This window comes from Hippocampus zosterae, chromosome 13 (genome assembly GCF_025434085.1).
Source record: "Hippocampus zosterae strain Florida chromosome 13, ASM2543408v3, whole genome shotgun sequence".
Classification (NCBI taxonomy): domain Eukaryota; kingdom Metazoa; phylum Chordata; class Actinopteri; order Syngnathiformes; family Syngnathidae; genus Hippocampus; species Hippocampus zosterae.
The window spans coordinates 20,370,931-20,386,605 of record NC_067463.1 but is presented as its reverse complement, the minus strand read 5'-3'; the positions used below and the strand labels follow the sequence as shown (position 1 = coordinate 20,386,605).

The following is a 15,675-nucleotide window of genomic DNA, read 5'->3' as shown; positions in this document are numbered from 1 at the left end:
TTCTTCTTTCTTCTTTCTACAGACATTCTTGCTGCTGAAGACTGTAAATCTCCACAGTGTGGGACACATAACGGATATCTTATCTTTATTGTGACTTGTAAGATGTTTCATTATTTTCCATTGGTAATCAACTTCATGATTGGCTGTCCAAACCTGCTGAGGAGCCAGTGAAGAAGTGGACTGGCTCAGTACTGCTACTGGGTCTGGTGACCCTTTGCAGAACAACTGGCTTTGACAGGAGGGCTGCAGACAGCAGTCTGGATCCATGCAATCAGTCAAGCCATCTGAAACACACAAAAAACCAAGTTGTTATTTCACAAACCTTGATGAGAGTTTTGGACTTGAGAATTATTAGCTGAAGTATAGAAGGATAGCAGACGGAAGTTGAAGTTGGTTAAAGGGGAAAATATTTTGGGGGAATAAGCAAGAAGAAGTAATGAAAGATGGCGATGGAAATGAGGAATAATTAGCAATCCAGCAAGAACAAAGGAATGGGAATCGGGGAGGAGTAGATGACATGAAGCAGATGAAGAGTATGAAGACATGAATGGATGGATAGAAAGAGTTACATCAGGTAATTAAATCTGGACAGCTATTTTGTCCCACTGAGTTGATGAAACCCAGGTGTACATCTGGTGACAACCATTAAAGTTTACAAACACACACAAAAAAAAGACCCAACATCTCCCAGGCTCATCTATCTTTTCACTCTTTTCTTAGCCGCATGTTGTTTCTCCAGGTCTTAAAATATCTGCTACATTCCCAGCCAACTTAGTCATGGCTTTTGGCTTTAATGCTGTGGTTTCTAGCAGCATCTGCTGCTGTTTTTTTTTCAATTATTCCAGTAAAGATTCCCGTCTATTCTTCATTCATGCCTACAAAATTTCTTTGAGATAACTTTGTGATGTCACGTGTCCATCTGCCTTGCAAGGTTAGTACACGCCTAAATCAATATTGCTTCATGGGATAGTCCCATCCAGAACAACAGGTCTTCCTAACATGATTTCTTTCCAGCATCTTAGGGGGCTTCAGTACAATCTGTTGGACTTGTTCTATAAACTACATTCATTCATTCATTCATCTTCTGAACTGCTTGATCCTCACTAGGGTGCGGGGGGTGCCAGAGCCTATCCCAGCCGTCTCCGGGCAGTAGGCGGGGGACACCCTGAATCGGTTGCAGGCCAATCGCAGGGCACACAGAGACGAACAACCATCCACGCTCACACTCACACCGAGGGACAATTTAGAGTGTTCAATCAGCCTGCCATGCATGTTTTTGGAATGTGGGAGGAAACCGGAGCACCCGGAGAAAACCCACACAGGCCCGGGGAGAACATGCAAACTCCACACAGGGAGGCCGGAGCTTGAATCGAACCCGGTACCTCTGCACTGTGAAGCCGACGTGCTAACCACTGGACTACCGGGCCGCCCGCTATAAACTACAATATTTCCATTCATTCATTCATCTTCCGAGCCGCTTGATCCTCACTAGGGTCGCGGGGGGTGCTGGAGCCTATCCCAGCTGTCTTCGGGCAGTAGGCGGGGGACACCCTGAATCGGTTGCCAGCCAATCGCAGGGCACACAGAAACGAACAACCATTCGCACTCACACTCACACTCACACCTAGGGACAATTTAGAGCGTCCAATCAGCCTGCCACGCATGTTTTTGGAATGCGGGAGGAAACCGGAGCACCCGGAGAAAACCCGCGCAGGCCCGGGGAGAACATGCAAACTCCACACAGGCAGGCCGGAGCTGGAATCGAACCCGGTACCTCTGCACTGTGAAGCCGACGTGCTATATTAAACACATTTTCGCTGTAGTATGGGGAGCAAATTACTAGGACGTGAAATATGTTCTGCCTTCTGCAAAAGTCCTCCGATTCAATTTGCCCATATAATTGTCCAGTACACAAATACCATTCATCCATTTGAGTCGGTAGGTGAGCATACCTCCTTCATTGTCCTTGGCATCAGTACAAAGGGTTTCCATGGCGACATGACATCCTGCTCCTCTCCATCCTGACTGACAGATGCAGTGCCAGCCACTTGCCTCTAGGGTACATCTCCCATTGTTGTTGCAGAGACCTGGACATCCCTCTGGGCAGGTCAAAAAACACATTTCCAGAGTTAGAGCAGCATGAATGGGATGGGATCATTGGAGGCCAGTAGGGTGTGAAATAGGCTTCAACCAATATACATTTTGGAAAGTTGGTGGAAATGGCATATCACTATGTGAAAAATGAGAGTGTTTCCTTCACCTCAGCAAAGCCTGAGGAACTACACCGAGGCTATCATAGGAAAATGAAATCCATTCAAAGAAAGAGCCCAAGTTGAGTTGGCAGCTCCTTGAAATATGATATGGGCACACTGAAGATGTTTCATATACTGTTGGGTCAGACCCTCCTAAAACAAATTAAAGCGCAAAAAAAAAGGAGAAAAACCCAACTTGGGCTAACAAATCAATTAAAAATATAGTATGTTCATCAATTAGTAGAATGTGACAAATGTTACACCTTGAGTTCCCCTCAAGGTATAAATTAGACAAGAATTATTAGATGCAGAAATGAGAAATTATTTGTGCAAATAGATTAGTCCAATAATCATAGGAAAGTACTGTATACATAGTGTCAATGTATACAACAAATAACCTCAAACAAAATCCATTCCATGATTTTGGTAGATTTGCGTTACCAGTATTTTAATTTCAATGTTGTTTTGCATTATATATCGATAGTTTTGAGGCTGACATGAATTAATCTACTCTTTGGCGCACACTCTCATCACCATAAACCTTTAAATGCTCATAAAGTATAGAACCCCTCCAGACAATTTTAATGTTACCCTTTACACGGTTTAGTTGTGAAAACAAAACGATACATAAAACCGGCACTGTGAATTTATTATAGTATAATAGCTCCAATGCATTCTAGTTACCTTGATAATCTGACTACAGAGTTATTAATGTGTAATAATTTTAAGGGGAATTTTTTAAAAAACATCTATTCTGTATTTTGGTTTACAAATTTACCTGGGGAAAAGGTACTTGCCAGACAACATAGGGCATTTCAGTAATAAGCCCCATATACTGTGCTGTGGCATTATTAAAATTTGAAGAAAAACAAACAAACAAACAACAACAACAACAAAAAACCCACCTGTCTTCAAAAACCCATATTGGTTCAAGCCCAAAGCGTGAAACAAAACTGTTCTATTGTAAACCACCAAATGAGCTCAATTAAATCACATGTGAGACAAACACTGAAATGTTGTAGTTTCACATGAACCGCTTGGATATCCTGCTGGTAAACAGTACATGTAGTGTATGGCTTTAAAAAGAAATTACTACTACTACAAATTATTGTTGAATTATACAACATGGCAATAGAAAATACAAGAACATGATTTAAAAGTGTTTCCACAAAACATATTCTCCAAATCCGAGTTAAATTAAAAATCAGGCAACCAGTTGAACCATTAACCTTTCCTCAAGATGAAGTTCATTTGCTCCATCAACACCGTTTTCTTCAACTCAATAACACTGGTCTGCATTAAAAAAAAAAAAACAACAACAACAACAATAAATACAATGCTAAAGAAAAACAGGAACCCACGGGGCAAGATGACTCGTTTCTTTTTTGATGCAGACCAGTGTAATGTATGCCAGTGTGGGAGGGACAAATCACAGATTTGAATCCATGTGAAAACACAACCGGTGAAGAGAGACACATAAAATCTGAGGATGGTCATATGTATGGGACTGCATGCTATCAAGACTCCACTCCATGTATCGCAGACTACTCAGAGAGACTAAATTGCAAAAATTAGAAATTCAAAAACAAAAGCACTGAAAAGACAGACACGGAGGAATGGAGCTTTAGGTGACGAAGGGGAGGAGGCACAGGACAGCGTAGCGTGAAGACAGAGGGACAGCAACTGGCTAACTGAACACAAACATGTACATCAGGTCCCCGAGTGCAAGAGAACAACAACGGCACATTTTAGACTCTCTGTGCTGTGTGTGAATATCGACAGTAGAACGCTACCATTCCTAACCAAGAAAATAAGGACCATCCACAAAATAAGGACCATACATAAAATAAGGACCATACACAAACATTAAAAAAAAAGTAAATACGTATAACATGAGAAATATCATAATGGCGAAGCAAAAAACAAATACAATTACATGGAAGAGGAACTAAAGAGACAAACAAACAAACAAACAAACAGCATTGGAAGTACTTTGGGACATTCAAGCCTGTAAACGAGCCTTTGACATGAATAGATTACCTTTATATCCTGAGAAAAGGAGAGGGCACGAGGAAGAGAGGGAGGAAAATTAGGGAAAAACATAAATTGAACAAAAGCAGCAAATACACTCGGCAATGAACAGAGAGATGGAATCTGCAAGCAAAAGAAGAGAACAGTAGGAAGAGCTGGGGTCATGGCAGTGCAGCCACCAAGGAAAGACTGACAGAGAAAGAGTCACTATTTCTAGATGTCGGCATTTAGACGCATATAAAAATGAAACTTTTGATTTTGCTCCCATTTTTCAGATGCTCAGCTCAAAAACAATTACTTTTGTACAGAAAAGGTGTATTTCACTCAAATATTTTTTTCACAAATCTGTCTAAATCTGTGTCAGTGAGCACGGGTGAAATCCAACCACTCACCGGGACACTATTTGGACTGGGATTTTTGCAAAAGTGGCGGCACAGAATGCCCATAACAAAAGGGGGCTCTCAAATGTGCAGTTTTACTACAACGGGGCTCCGGGAGTTCGGACGACCAATCAGAATGTCATGTGACCACCATTTGCTCCACACAGTGCAATACCTTTGCGTAGAGTTGATTTGGTTGTTGACTGTGGAATGTCAAATGCTTTCAATGGCTGTGCCAAATTGTGGTGGAACAAGCTGTTGTGTGCGCTGATCCAAAGGATCCAAAACACACTGAATGGGTGACATGTCTGATGAGTATCTTGGCCATGCAAGAACTGGGCTGTTTTCCGCCTCCAAGCAATCATGTACAGATCCTTGCAAAGGCGGGCGCTGTGCATTATCATATGATGCAACATGAGGTGATGGTGGCGGATCAATGGCAAAACAATTTCGTCACAGGGATTTGTGCAAACAAAATGCCTTCAATAAAATTCATCTGTGTTTGTTTTTAACAAAGAGGTGGGAAAACTACGGCCCGCGGGCCAAATCCGGCCCGCTTGTCTTTTTAATCCGGCCCGCCGAAGGTTGGTACACAATTATGGTTCGATGTCAACAACTGCATTCGTTTCATTTGGACTTGTAATGACAGGCATTTCAACGCCAAGGGGCACAGTTACTTGAAGTTGCAGAGCATAGGGAGGGAGACGATACAGAAGCCCGCAGTAGCGCCAAGTCCAGCAAATCCCGTTCGATACTATGGAATAATGTACTCTTAAAGCCTGAAAAACGTGCCAAAAAATGTAAAATGCTGCTTTTTAAATAAAGAAATCCAATTAATATTATGTCGAATTTAGTTCACCCTTTCGATCCGGCCCACCATAATATTTTCTGGTTCTCATGTGGCCCTATGCAAAAAAATAATTGCCCACCCCTGGCTTAGCCCTAACATAACCCCAGTCACGATAGGGAACCGTGATCAACAGCATTGACATTAGCAAACCCACATAACGCAAATGCCACCTGAGAAATGAACATTCGCTTCATGAGTAACAGCTCTGGTGAACGTTCCCGCAGTCAGCAAGTCAACTGCGTGCTCAAAACCTGCGACATCTGCGGCATTGTGACGTGTAATAAAACTGCTCATTTAAGGCCCGCTGCACACCGCTGGTGACTGGGTGGGTAGATAGATAGAGAGAGAGAGAGAGAGAAGTAGAGAGAGAGAGAGAGAGATGCTTTTTGTGGATGTGAAAAAGTGTTCTTTGAATACAGCTCATGAAAATGAAAAATGGGAGCAAGGACCAAAAGTGTTGACTTTTTGCTCAGTCTCTATCGCCGAAAACAAAGAGTCATGAAAAAATAGAAAATATTAAGTCATCTTAAAACCGATGAACTGATATGTCAAACTATAAGCTTAAAGTGGAAATGAAAAGATAGGCATCCCAAGACATACAAAGGAAACCATGAGCAGGTTGTTGTATACTAATGAAATAGTGAAGACCCCTATCAAGTCCTAAAATTTTAAGAACTAGTCTCTGCAAAAATGAATGAATGAATAAATAAACAAATACAAACATAAATAAATAAACAAACAAAAAAATCATATGAATTGTGATGGAACAGTGCACCTAAAGCTATTTGGCTAACATATATGCTTCAAGCTCAAAATTAGCTTCACGTGATTCAAATACTTTCCACAGCATGGTGAGTCAATTTTATACAAAGAAAACATCACAAACAACAACAACAGTCTACCAAATAATCAAGAAATAAACAAATAAATAAACCAACGTGAGCGACAGCTGTTCAAGTGCGATTGCGCGGGAGCAGAGCATAACAACATCAGAGGGACAGAAGGCTAAAGGCTTAGAACAAAAAACAAACGCAACAGCAGGGCCATGACTTCATCAACTATATCAGAAAGTATAACTTAATACTTAACTTTGCGCAATAGTGAGCTGGTTGAAAGAAGGAAAATATTTGCCCTGACTACCCTGAGGCTACTCTGAATAAATATTACAAAGGTTCATTCACCATAATACATCTCGATAATTTACCTTTTCAATAAAGGCAGAGTAACAATGGATACGACAGTGTGTTTACATTTTTCACAACCCTTAAAAAGGGGAATGGGTCATAATTCCGGGTCAGTGTACTAAAAACAAAGAAGTAATTTTGGAGCTACTTTTCAGGTAGCTAGCAAGGACACAGAAATGAGTCGCCACTAAGGTGCTTGTGTTTGGATGGAGATCACATAAAGAGCAAACTTTCAAAAAATTGAAAAAAAAACACATGTTACTGTTGTACGGTAATCAGGATGGATTACATTGAATTTGGAAAATGTGTAGCGAGCACAGGATATTAATCACATTGTAAATTTTACTTCATGATCAATTGTGAAACGCTAAAAGTTGTACATTTCATTTCTGCCGTTGTGGGAACAGAAATCGTTTCCCCGGCACTAGTGTAAAGCAGTGTTTACAGCTTTTCGGATAAAATAATTCACTAATGCGTGGCGCCACATGCCCAGCCCCGCTAGCCTGAGCTCATCACACACCAATGTACTCTCCACTTTCCATTCCTAAAAGCACAAAAATGTGCAATATTCACTTTCTTGGAAGATATGTTGATGACTAAAAAACTAAAAGATATCTATCCGTATGTGTAGAATAATGTAATAATATAGAAGGGATGGCGCTGCTCTGTGAAGAAAAAGCACAATAGAGTGTTCCATGTTGACGTTGAAAGTCTGCCAATTGAAGCAGATTTGGTCAACAAGAAACATTTTCAGCTGAGAATTTTCTTCCGAAACAAGCTTGTTATTGAACAAAGGGGCATTTATGAACCAAGAATCCGCTCTGTCTACTGTATCACTGAGTCAAAAATTTCACAAAGCAGCTATTGGGCAAGTAGCAATCGTATTTTTTCTATCTTTATTTTTTTGTTGAGTTGCAAAGCAGCAAAATTCACATGCATTTCCCGTGCATTTTTTTCTGCCCAAATCAAGTAAGCAATTTTATTGTGAAAGGTAATGTGAAATGAATTCCAAATTATTTCTAAGGGAGTGTGTGTGTGTGTGTGTGTGGGGGGGGGGGGTTATTTTTGGGGGATTTTCTTAATCCTATTTTGGTTTGGTCAGTGTACTCCTCACCCAGAATGCCGGAAATTATAACCCCACTTCTAAACCCCGGTCAAACACGAAAAAGGTATTAATTGAGGTGGATTTGGTGTTGGTTGCATTGCATTATCTTGTATTTATTTTGCAAGATCGTAATTGCCAACAGATGCATGCTGGGGGAAAAAAAAAAGAATGGTCAGAGCATTGTGATGGGAAAAGCAACGAATGAGAAGAGAAGGAACGATCGGTGGGAGAGGGAAAAAGAGTACAGTACCTTTTACTCTAATATCCGGATTGTGAGCTTTTTAAAGAGAAAGAAAGAAAGAAAGGAAGAAGGAAAGAAAGGATTTAGTGGAGACTACTGGCTGTTTGGGAAAACGAAATACCACATTTCATAGGATATTAAATCAGTTACTCAGCATGTGATGTCAGAAGTAAATATCAAATATGATATGAAGTTTGAGAAAACAAATAAGGTATGTTAATTATCGTGGTGTGTACAACCAAACAGTTGGTTCAGATGAAACAAATCCTAAACATTCATTCATTCATTCATTCATCTTCCTAACCGCTTGATCCTCACTAGGGTCGCGAGGGGTGCTGGAGCCTATCCCAGCTGTCTCCGGGCAGTAGGCGGGGGACACCCTGAATCGGTTGCCAGCCAATCGCAGGGCACACAGAGGCGAACAACCATCCACGCTCACACTCACACCTAGGGACAATTTAGAGTGTTCAATCAGCCTGCCACGCATGTTTTTGGAATGTGGGAGGAAACCGGAGCACCCGGAGAAAACCCACGCAGGCCCGGGGAGAACATGCAAACTCCACACAGGGAGGCCGGAGCTGGAATCGAACCCGGTACCTCTGCACTGTGAAGCCGACGTGCTAACCACTGGACTACCGGGCCGCCCCAAATCCTAAACAAGACATTAAATTCATTTTGCGTCAGGAAAGCAGATCGTCAACTAAAAAAGGACAACAATTGAACGGGAAAACAATTCCACAGTGAGATCAACACTTCCCCAAAGTCTGCGTGATGTGCGTGTGATGTTTGGAAATGATAGGATTGAAGAGGGCTTGTCAGTTTTATGCGAAGCCGCTCATCAGCTTCAGTGTACAATCTCTCTAAATAAACAAGGGGGGCTTGTTGGCTCAGCACAAAATGGATTTCTCCTCATCTTGTTGTTCTCTGTCAGCATCCTGCACAATGTGAGTCCGTTCAATGTGTGTGTTTAAGTGATAATAACTGACACCATTTCGCAGCTACTTGACAGTGAATCTGTTGCTGTCAGTCTGTTTGACAACAAATAGCGTTTTAAGTGGCGGCTTCGGCCGTACAGTCCCAAATGTTTAAGCTCGTTAAATGGTGTTTTGTTTTCTTTTTCTTTGCTATAAACCCTTGTTTGGTTACTGTATTTATTTCTTCTTGCATTTACATTCTCAGAAGTGTTAGGAGTAGCATGACACTTCAGAGAAGAGCCATTCTGCTACAGTAACAAACACGGTGTTGTAATTTAAAGTTGAGGTCGATGCAGACTGCACACTGAAATATGGTTGAGAGAAATAGAAACAGCCTTCGTGCTTTTACCAGAGATAGGCATTCCGTCCTGGATGGATGCCCATTTTGGGGATGGTGGATGAGATGAGTTTTTATTTTATTTTTTTAAAAAGGACAAACTAAGCAAGAACGGAAGTGGGTTTTCGTCCATCCCTTTAATCATCCCTAACCGGGGACAAGTACTTATGGGCGCCCATTTCACGAACTACTTTCATCTGAAATAAGACCGTGTATAAAAATGTGCAGTCTGTACCTCAGGGACCCAGCACAAATCAAAAGGAGAAAATGTGGGATTTACAGTAGACAATAGAAAAGAATGGTCTCAATGCCATGAAACAACGTAAACTTTACTTCTCATGTGTGGAATTGTGTGGAAACATTTTAAAGTACTATTGGGGCAGTCCTTGGTCATCTGTAAGAGCTTTGGAACCGGAGGGTCACGGGTTTATGTCCTGCTATGGACAAATATGTGGAAAAAAATGGCAATTGATGAGATTGTAGTCTGTTAGCTGAGTACTGTTGTGGCGCCCTTGACCAAGACACCATCCCCACCCCTAGTTCAAGTGGTGCAGCTCTGTTTGACTCTGAAGCAGAGGGCATGTTGAATTTCATTCATTCATTCATTCATTCATCTTCCGAGCCGCTTGATCCTCACTAGGGTCGCGAGGGGTGCTGGAGCCTATCCCAGCTGTCTTCGGGCAGTAGGCGGGGGACACCCTGAATCGATTGCCAGCCAATCGCAGGGCACACAGAAACGAACAACCATCCACGCCCACACTCACACCTAGGGACAATTTAGAGCGTCCAATCACCCTGTCATGCATGTTTTTGGAATGTGGGAGGAAACCGGAGCACCCGGAGAAAACCCACGCAGGCCCGGGGAGAACATGCAAACTCCACACAGGGAGGCCGGAGCTGGAATCGAACCTCTGCACTGTGAAGACGACGTGCTAACCACTGGACTACCGGGCCGCCATGTTGAATTTCCTTTGAGCTATTATGAGTTCCATAAATTAAGAATTCATTATTTTTTCTAGTTTTTATGCTCTACTGTATTTTGTTTGTGTTCATGCAATTGTTTGTGTGTGTGTGTGTGTGTGTGTGTGTGTGTCTATGCAGACAAGACGGACTTACCAATATTACAGTGTTCCCCGGTCCAGCCCTGGTCACACTCACACTTGCCCTCCTTGCACACACCATTCTTGCTACACAATGGGTGACAGGCCTTCTGATCGCAGACAGTTCCAGTCCATCCCTCCTCGCACCGACACAAACCACCGTAACAAATGCCATGACTTCCACAATCCACTTCGCACAACTCTGTTGAGAGAATGAAAATATATTTGATGATTTATGAATGATATATGCATTAACATGCAACACAAAATCAAGAGCAACGGTAAGTTACCGGTAAGCGTGTTTGATGTGGTTAAGGTGCAGACCACTTTCTTCCTACTTACATCGAATACATATTTACAGTACATGCACTTTGAAAAGTGACGGGTAATTGCTGACTCCTAGTTACCATGAGGTTAAATGTGATTGATTAGTTTTAAAGACAAATATCCAGTTACTGTATAAGAGTTTTGCACATTTGTGCATGTCAGTTCTTTATTTTTCCTTTGTATCGCTGTTTTTTTTTTAAAAAATCATATACTCGGGTGACCGACAGGGGCAAATGGCCAAACGCTGCAAACACAAAAGATGCAAACTAAAAAAGACAAAAGACAAAAAAAGCTGCAAGTACAAAATGCTTGCAAGGATGCATGCACGCATGAATGCAGAAAAAAACACAAATGCAAGAAAGAAATGCTGCAATCATAGAAACAAACATTACAAACCACAAAACAAATGCAAAAAAAAAAATGCTACAGGAATCCAAGACACTCTAAATCAGTGGTCCCCAAAAACGTTTGTACCACGGACCGGTTGAGGCAAGTGCATGCTGTTCGCGGACCGGCAACCTTTTTTTTTTTTTCACTGCTTTTAAATCGCCAGTATTAAAGCAGTGCTTCTGACAACAAAGATAATTGCTGCTCACTTTTTTGCATGCTTTCCACTTAATCACTTAGGTGCTACATTTTCAAACGATTCAACAGGTTTCTTTTATTTCCATGTTTTTGACGACAGGATGCACAAGAGCTTCCTCCTCCACGTTGCTCTGGAAATACCACGAGAGGGGAGAATGGAACTGATACAAAATGGCTTCATCTTCTGAAGTGATGGCTGCCTCTCAGCTGTACGTATAGCTGTACATTTGGTCATTTTGGTCCTAGTACTTTCTCTGTACTGGGTCTTCTTTCATTTATTGGCGGATTCTGTTTATTCCAAGTGGCAAATCAATGTTCAAAGCGACTGCAATTGGCTAGAGTTGCGCATATTTCTGCAATGTCCGATAGAGTGAATTTGCTCGCAGCTCGCAGGTCTGCCTCTGTGCAGCCCGGTACCGGTCCGCGGACTGGTGGTTGGGGACCACTGCTCTAAATTGTCCCTAGTTGGGATTGTGAGCACAGATGGTTGTTCGTCTATGTGTGCCCTGCGATTGGCTGGCAACCAGTTCAGGGTATCCCCCCGCCTAGTGCCCAAAGACACCTGGGATAGGCTCCAGCATGCCCCGTGAACCTTGTGAAGATAAAGCCAATGAGAAAATGGATGGATGGATTGATGGTCTTAGGTCATTTTCTATAGATTTCCTTTGGGGATATTATGATTTTTTTTCCAATGACGTTACCAATAAAAGATGGTCCCTGGTTTTGTGCTGAGCGTAGGTGTAGTGCAAAGCACGACCTAACGGTGCACATGGGTGGAGTTTTCCTTCTTTTGGTATTTCCCTAGACTTTGTACAGCTAGAATTGGTCGGTAGGGGGCATTTGTGCCATTGTGAGCCATTGTAGGATGGAACGAGTCGGCTCACAGACAATCAAAACGCGCTCCCCTTTATTCCTATTAAATTCAGGGCGGTGGAAGCGCACCAGTGCTTGACATTGCCGAAGCAGAAATTGACTCGGTGGGGTCCCAGAGATGAGAGTGGTGCGCACAAAGTGTAATTGTACAGTATAAACTGAAAGATCTCCCTTGCCGATGATGTTGTCGGCCACTTTAAGTGAAAATTGGAGACCGCCTTGCACCCCCGATGGTGCACCTATGTGTGATTTCCCCTCCATGCTTCAGCGGAACAGAAAATGAATGGATGGAAATTTTATGCTGTGTATGTGCCCCAAGCTTTCATTTTACAAGTTGTACTCGCTGATGTCAGGTGAGCTTGGTTTTGATGCATGTGAATGTTGTCACAGTTTATTCATTCATTCATCTTCCGAGCCGCTTGATCCTCACTAGGGTCGCTGGAGCCTATCCCAGCTGTCTTCGGGCAGTAGGCGGGGGACACCCTGAATCGGTTGCCAGCCAATCGCAGGGCACACAGAAACGAACAACCATCCACGCTCACACTCACACCTAGGGACAATTTAGAGTGTTCAATCAGCCTGCCACGCATGTTTTTTGGAATGTGGGAAGAAACCGGAGCACCCGGAGAAAACCCACACAGGCCCGGGGAGAACATGCAAACTCCACACAGGGAGGACGGAGCTGGAATCAAACCCGGTACCTCTGCACTGTGAAGCCGACGTGCTAACCATTGGACTACCGGGCCGCCCTGTCACAGTATAGCATACCTGAATTTGAAACTACTTAGACTAAATATTAGAATACACACTTTCATTCACCGTAAAACTAGTTTTTGCTTATTTTTAATCTTTGGGTAAACACATTCCAAAGAGTAATCTGCTGTGTAATTGCTAAGCATTTGTTTTCTGATATCACTCTTTATATGAGCCAATTAATTCTGATAACCACATTACTATGTGTGTAACCACATACTTTAAGCCATTTAGACACACACTTATACTTACAACCATTGTTTGACATGATACGCACCTAAGGAGCAATCTGGCCCAGTCCAATTCTGGTCACAGGTACAGGTGCTGGTTTCTGTGTTGTATGTGCCATGACCTGAGCACTGGTCTGGACACATAGCCTTGGCAATTTCACAGCTGGCTCCACCCCAGCCCGGTTGACAGTGACACTCGCCATGAATACACACCCCATGGGCTGAACAACTGGGATCGATGCAATCCACTGGAGGCAAGCAAATAAAGAATACACTTCAAAAGAAGTTTAAGCATGACTCCAAATGTTTCATAAAATTGCCCGAGCAATAAAAAGGCACATTATACACATTATAAACTGCACACAGAAGATGAACTGAAATATCAGTTGCGTATTGCTGCATGAAATGAACTGTAATGCCAAGCAATTCGTCTATCAACAAACACATTTCAGTAGATATGAAAATCACCTGTAGGTGGCAATGTGTGTCTCACCTCATAGATATCCATGATTTTTTTTTCAATGTCATTTGTCAGATTTTTCGTAGAAATCCTACATGCTATATTTAACATCAATTGCAGACAGAGTATTAGTAAATAGGATTAAATGTACACACAGTCACAGAAATTCACAATTTATTTTTTATTTTTCGGGAGATTTTCCTCTTTCAGCCCATTTCGGTCAAAAAGGATTAACAAAACAGAGGATTGGATTAATCTGAAACTAATCTAGTTATGGTCTCTGCTGAGTGTGAACAATGTGTGCATGTTTAAAACAACTAGTACCCAAGTCTTTGTTGACAATTGTCCCGGTACATAAACTATCTCTGAGTAGATCAAGGTTATTATAGTTAATGAAATTTGCCCCCCACACCCTGCCCAAAAACTAAAACTGAAAAAAAAAAACCCACACATTTTTGTTCCCAGAACAAAATAAAAACATGTATATTACATCATGTTAAAAAATAAAAGTAAAACAAACTATAACTGAAGAGAAATGTTCTTTGTTTAGGTCGGTCAATTAATTTCATATACAGTTTTAATTTAAAGCGTACCATATTTTTTGGTCTACAAACCACACTTTTTGTTAGTTTGGCTGGTCCGGTGACTTGTGCTAGGTTGCGATCGAACATGAAATATTGTGTTGCCTCGCGTGTCTCGGATGCTTTTTTTCGACATACAACTTTCTTTGAGTGCAGAAGACGGGCTCCTCCGACAGACAAATAAAACAGTTTGAATATCACAGGCGATCTGGTGACCAATGGTTGTGTTAACAAATAACTGCACTCAACCTTTGTCTGAAAGTTCACCGACTTACCATTTCTTAAACATCATTTATTTATACCAACGGTACCATCTAGAGGAGTAAAAAAAAATAATACTCAACAACTGGTTCATGAAGCTAATTTGAAGCATCATTTTCTCATCACTAGTGTGTCTTATAATTTTTTTAGAATAACTGAAAATATAATGGGCTATATCACAATCATGATCTAATACGTTCTACATCATGATAGAATATTTATTTACATATCGCCCAACCAGTGAGAAGCAGAAGTTATGTCTATTCGGAACTCTTTTGCTTGTTCAGATATTTACTCTGACGCCCCAACAACACTTGAGTGTGTTGGTTTGGTCAGGCACCGTGTAACTGCTTCCCATTCTTTTCAGAACTTAGCCGATGTTGTACACAAAGCAGTAGCCTGAAGATCCTCCTCTTTGAGATTTGTTCTTGATTTTACTGCTTGGTGCTTTCTACCGCCTTTATTACCGATTCGTCTTACTGTTAAATGGCTCCATGTACAGCACTTTGTATGCAGCGATGGCTGTTTGAAAGTGCTCTATAAATACTGTTGACTTGACTTGACTTGTACTGGACTCCGACATTTTTTTGGGACACTCTGAATAATCAAACGGCATATTTGAGCAACACTATGACGTTCTGAATGTTCAGCATGAAGCAATGGTGCACTTAGGGGCATATTTCCGAAAGCACCCACAAATAAGGTCAGTATCTTCAAGGCAGGTGCTATTGATAGAACTGACAGGTCCTTGGAAGGATCGCATAGAGGAGGCGAATGAGGGGAAGCTACTGGAGCAATGCCAAAGAGGAGGCTGGAAGGCACGCTGTGAGCCCATTGAAGTGGGGCGTCGGGGATTTTGTTGGCTGCTCACTGTGCAAGGTGCCCACTCTAGAGGAACCATCCGTGGGCCAATTCTACTGGGACACAAGCCGTGGGTCTGATCAACCCTGGCTGGGTCACCTGAGTAAGTGGGTATGATGTTGAAAGACCCGAAACACCCGATGATCTCAGGCACGTCACTGATGATGTGTCCCAGTGCATCCTCCCCCAATGTACTTAAGACATACTTAGCTAACAGGGATTTTGTATTTACTTTGTATTGGCTGTGTGATGATTTTGACAGTTCTCCTCTTTTGACAGTTTTTGCTCAA

The 15,675-nt window shown here is 42.0% G+C and overlaps 1 protein-coding gene across 9 annotated transcripts in view; it reads right to left on the bottom strand.

The window, feature by feature from the left end:
• LOC127612901 (teneurin-3) overlaps positions 1-15,675 on the bottom strand; it is a 205,720-nt gene that overhangs the window by 59,038 nt on the left and 131,007 nt on the right. For 6 of the 9 annotated variants that reach the window (XM_052083740.1, XM_052083741.1, XM_052083745.1 and 3 more), the window contains 5 exons: positions 13,270-13,470; positions 10,471-10,656; positions 8,053-8,079; positions 1,953-2,099; positions 154-284 (listed from right to left, as the gene is read on the bottom strand). In XM_052083740.1, coding sequence (XP_051939700.1) covers positions 154-284; positions 1,953-2,099; positions 8,053-8,079; positions 10,471-10,656; positions 13,270-13,470 — 692 coding nt within the window. The remainder of the gene's footprint in view (positions 1-153; positions 285-1,952; positions 2,100-8,052; positions 8,080-10,470; positions 10,657-13,269; positions 13,471-15,675) is intronic. The other 3 variants (XM_052083742.1, XM_052083743.1, XM_052083748.1) reach the window with 1 other exon arrangement.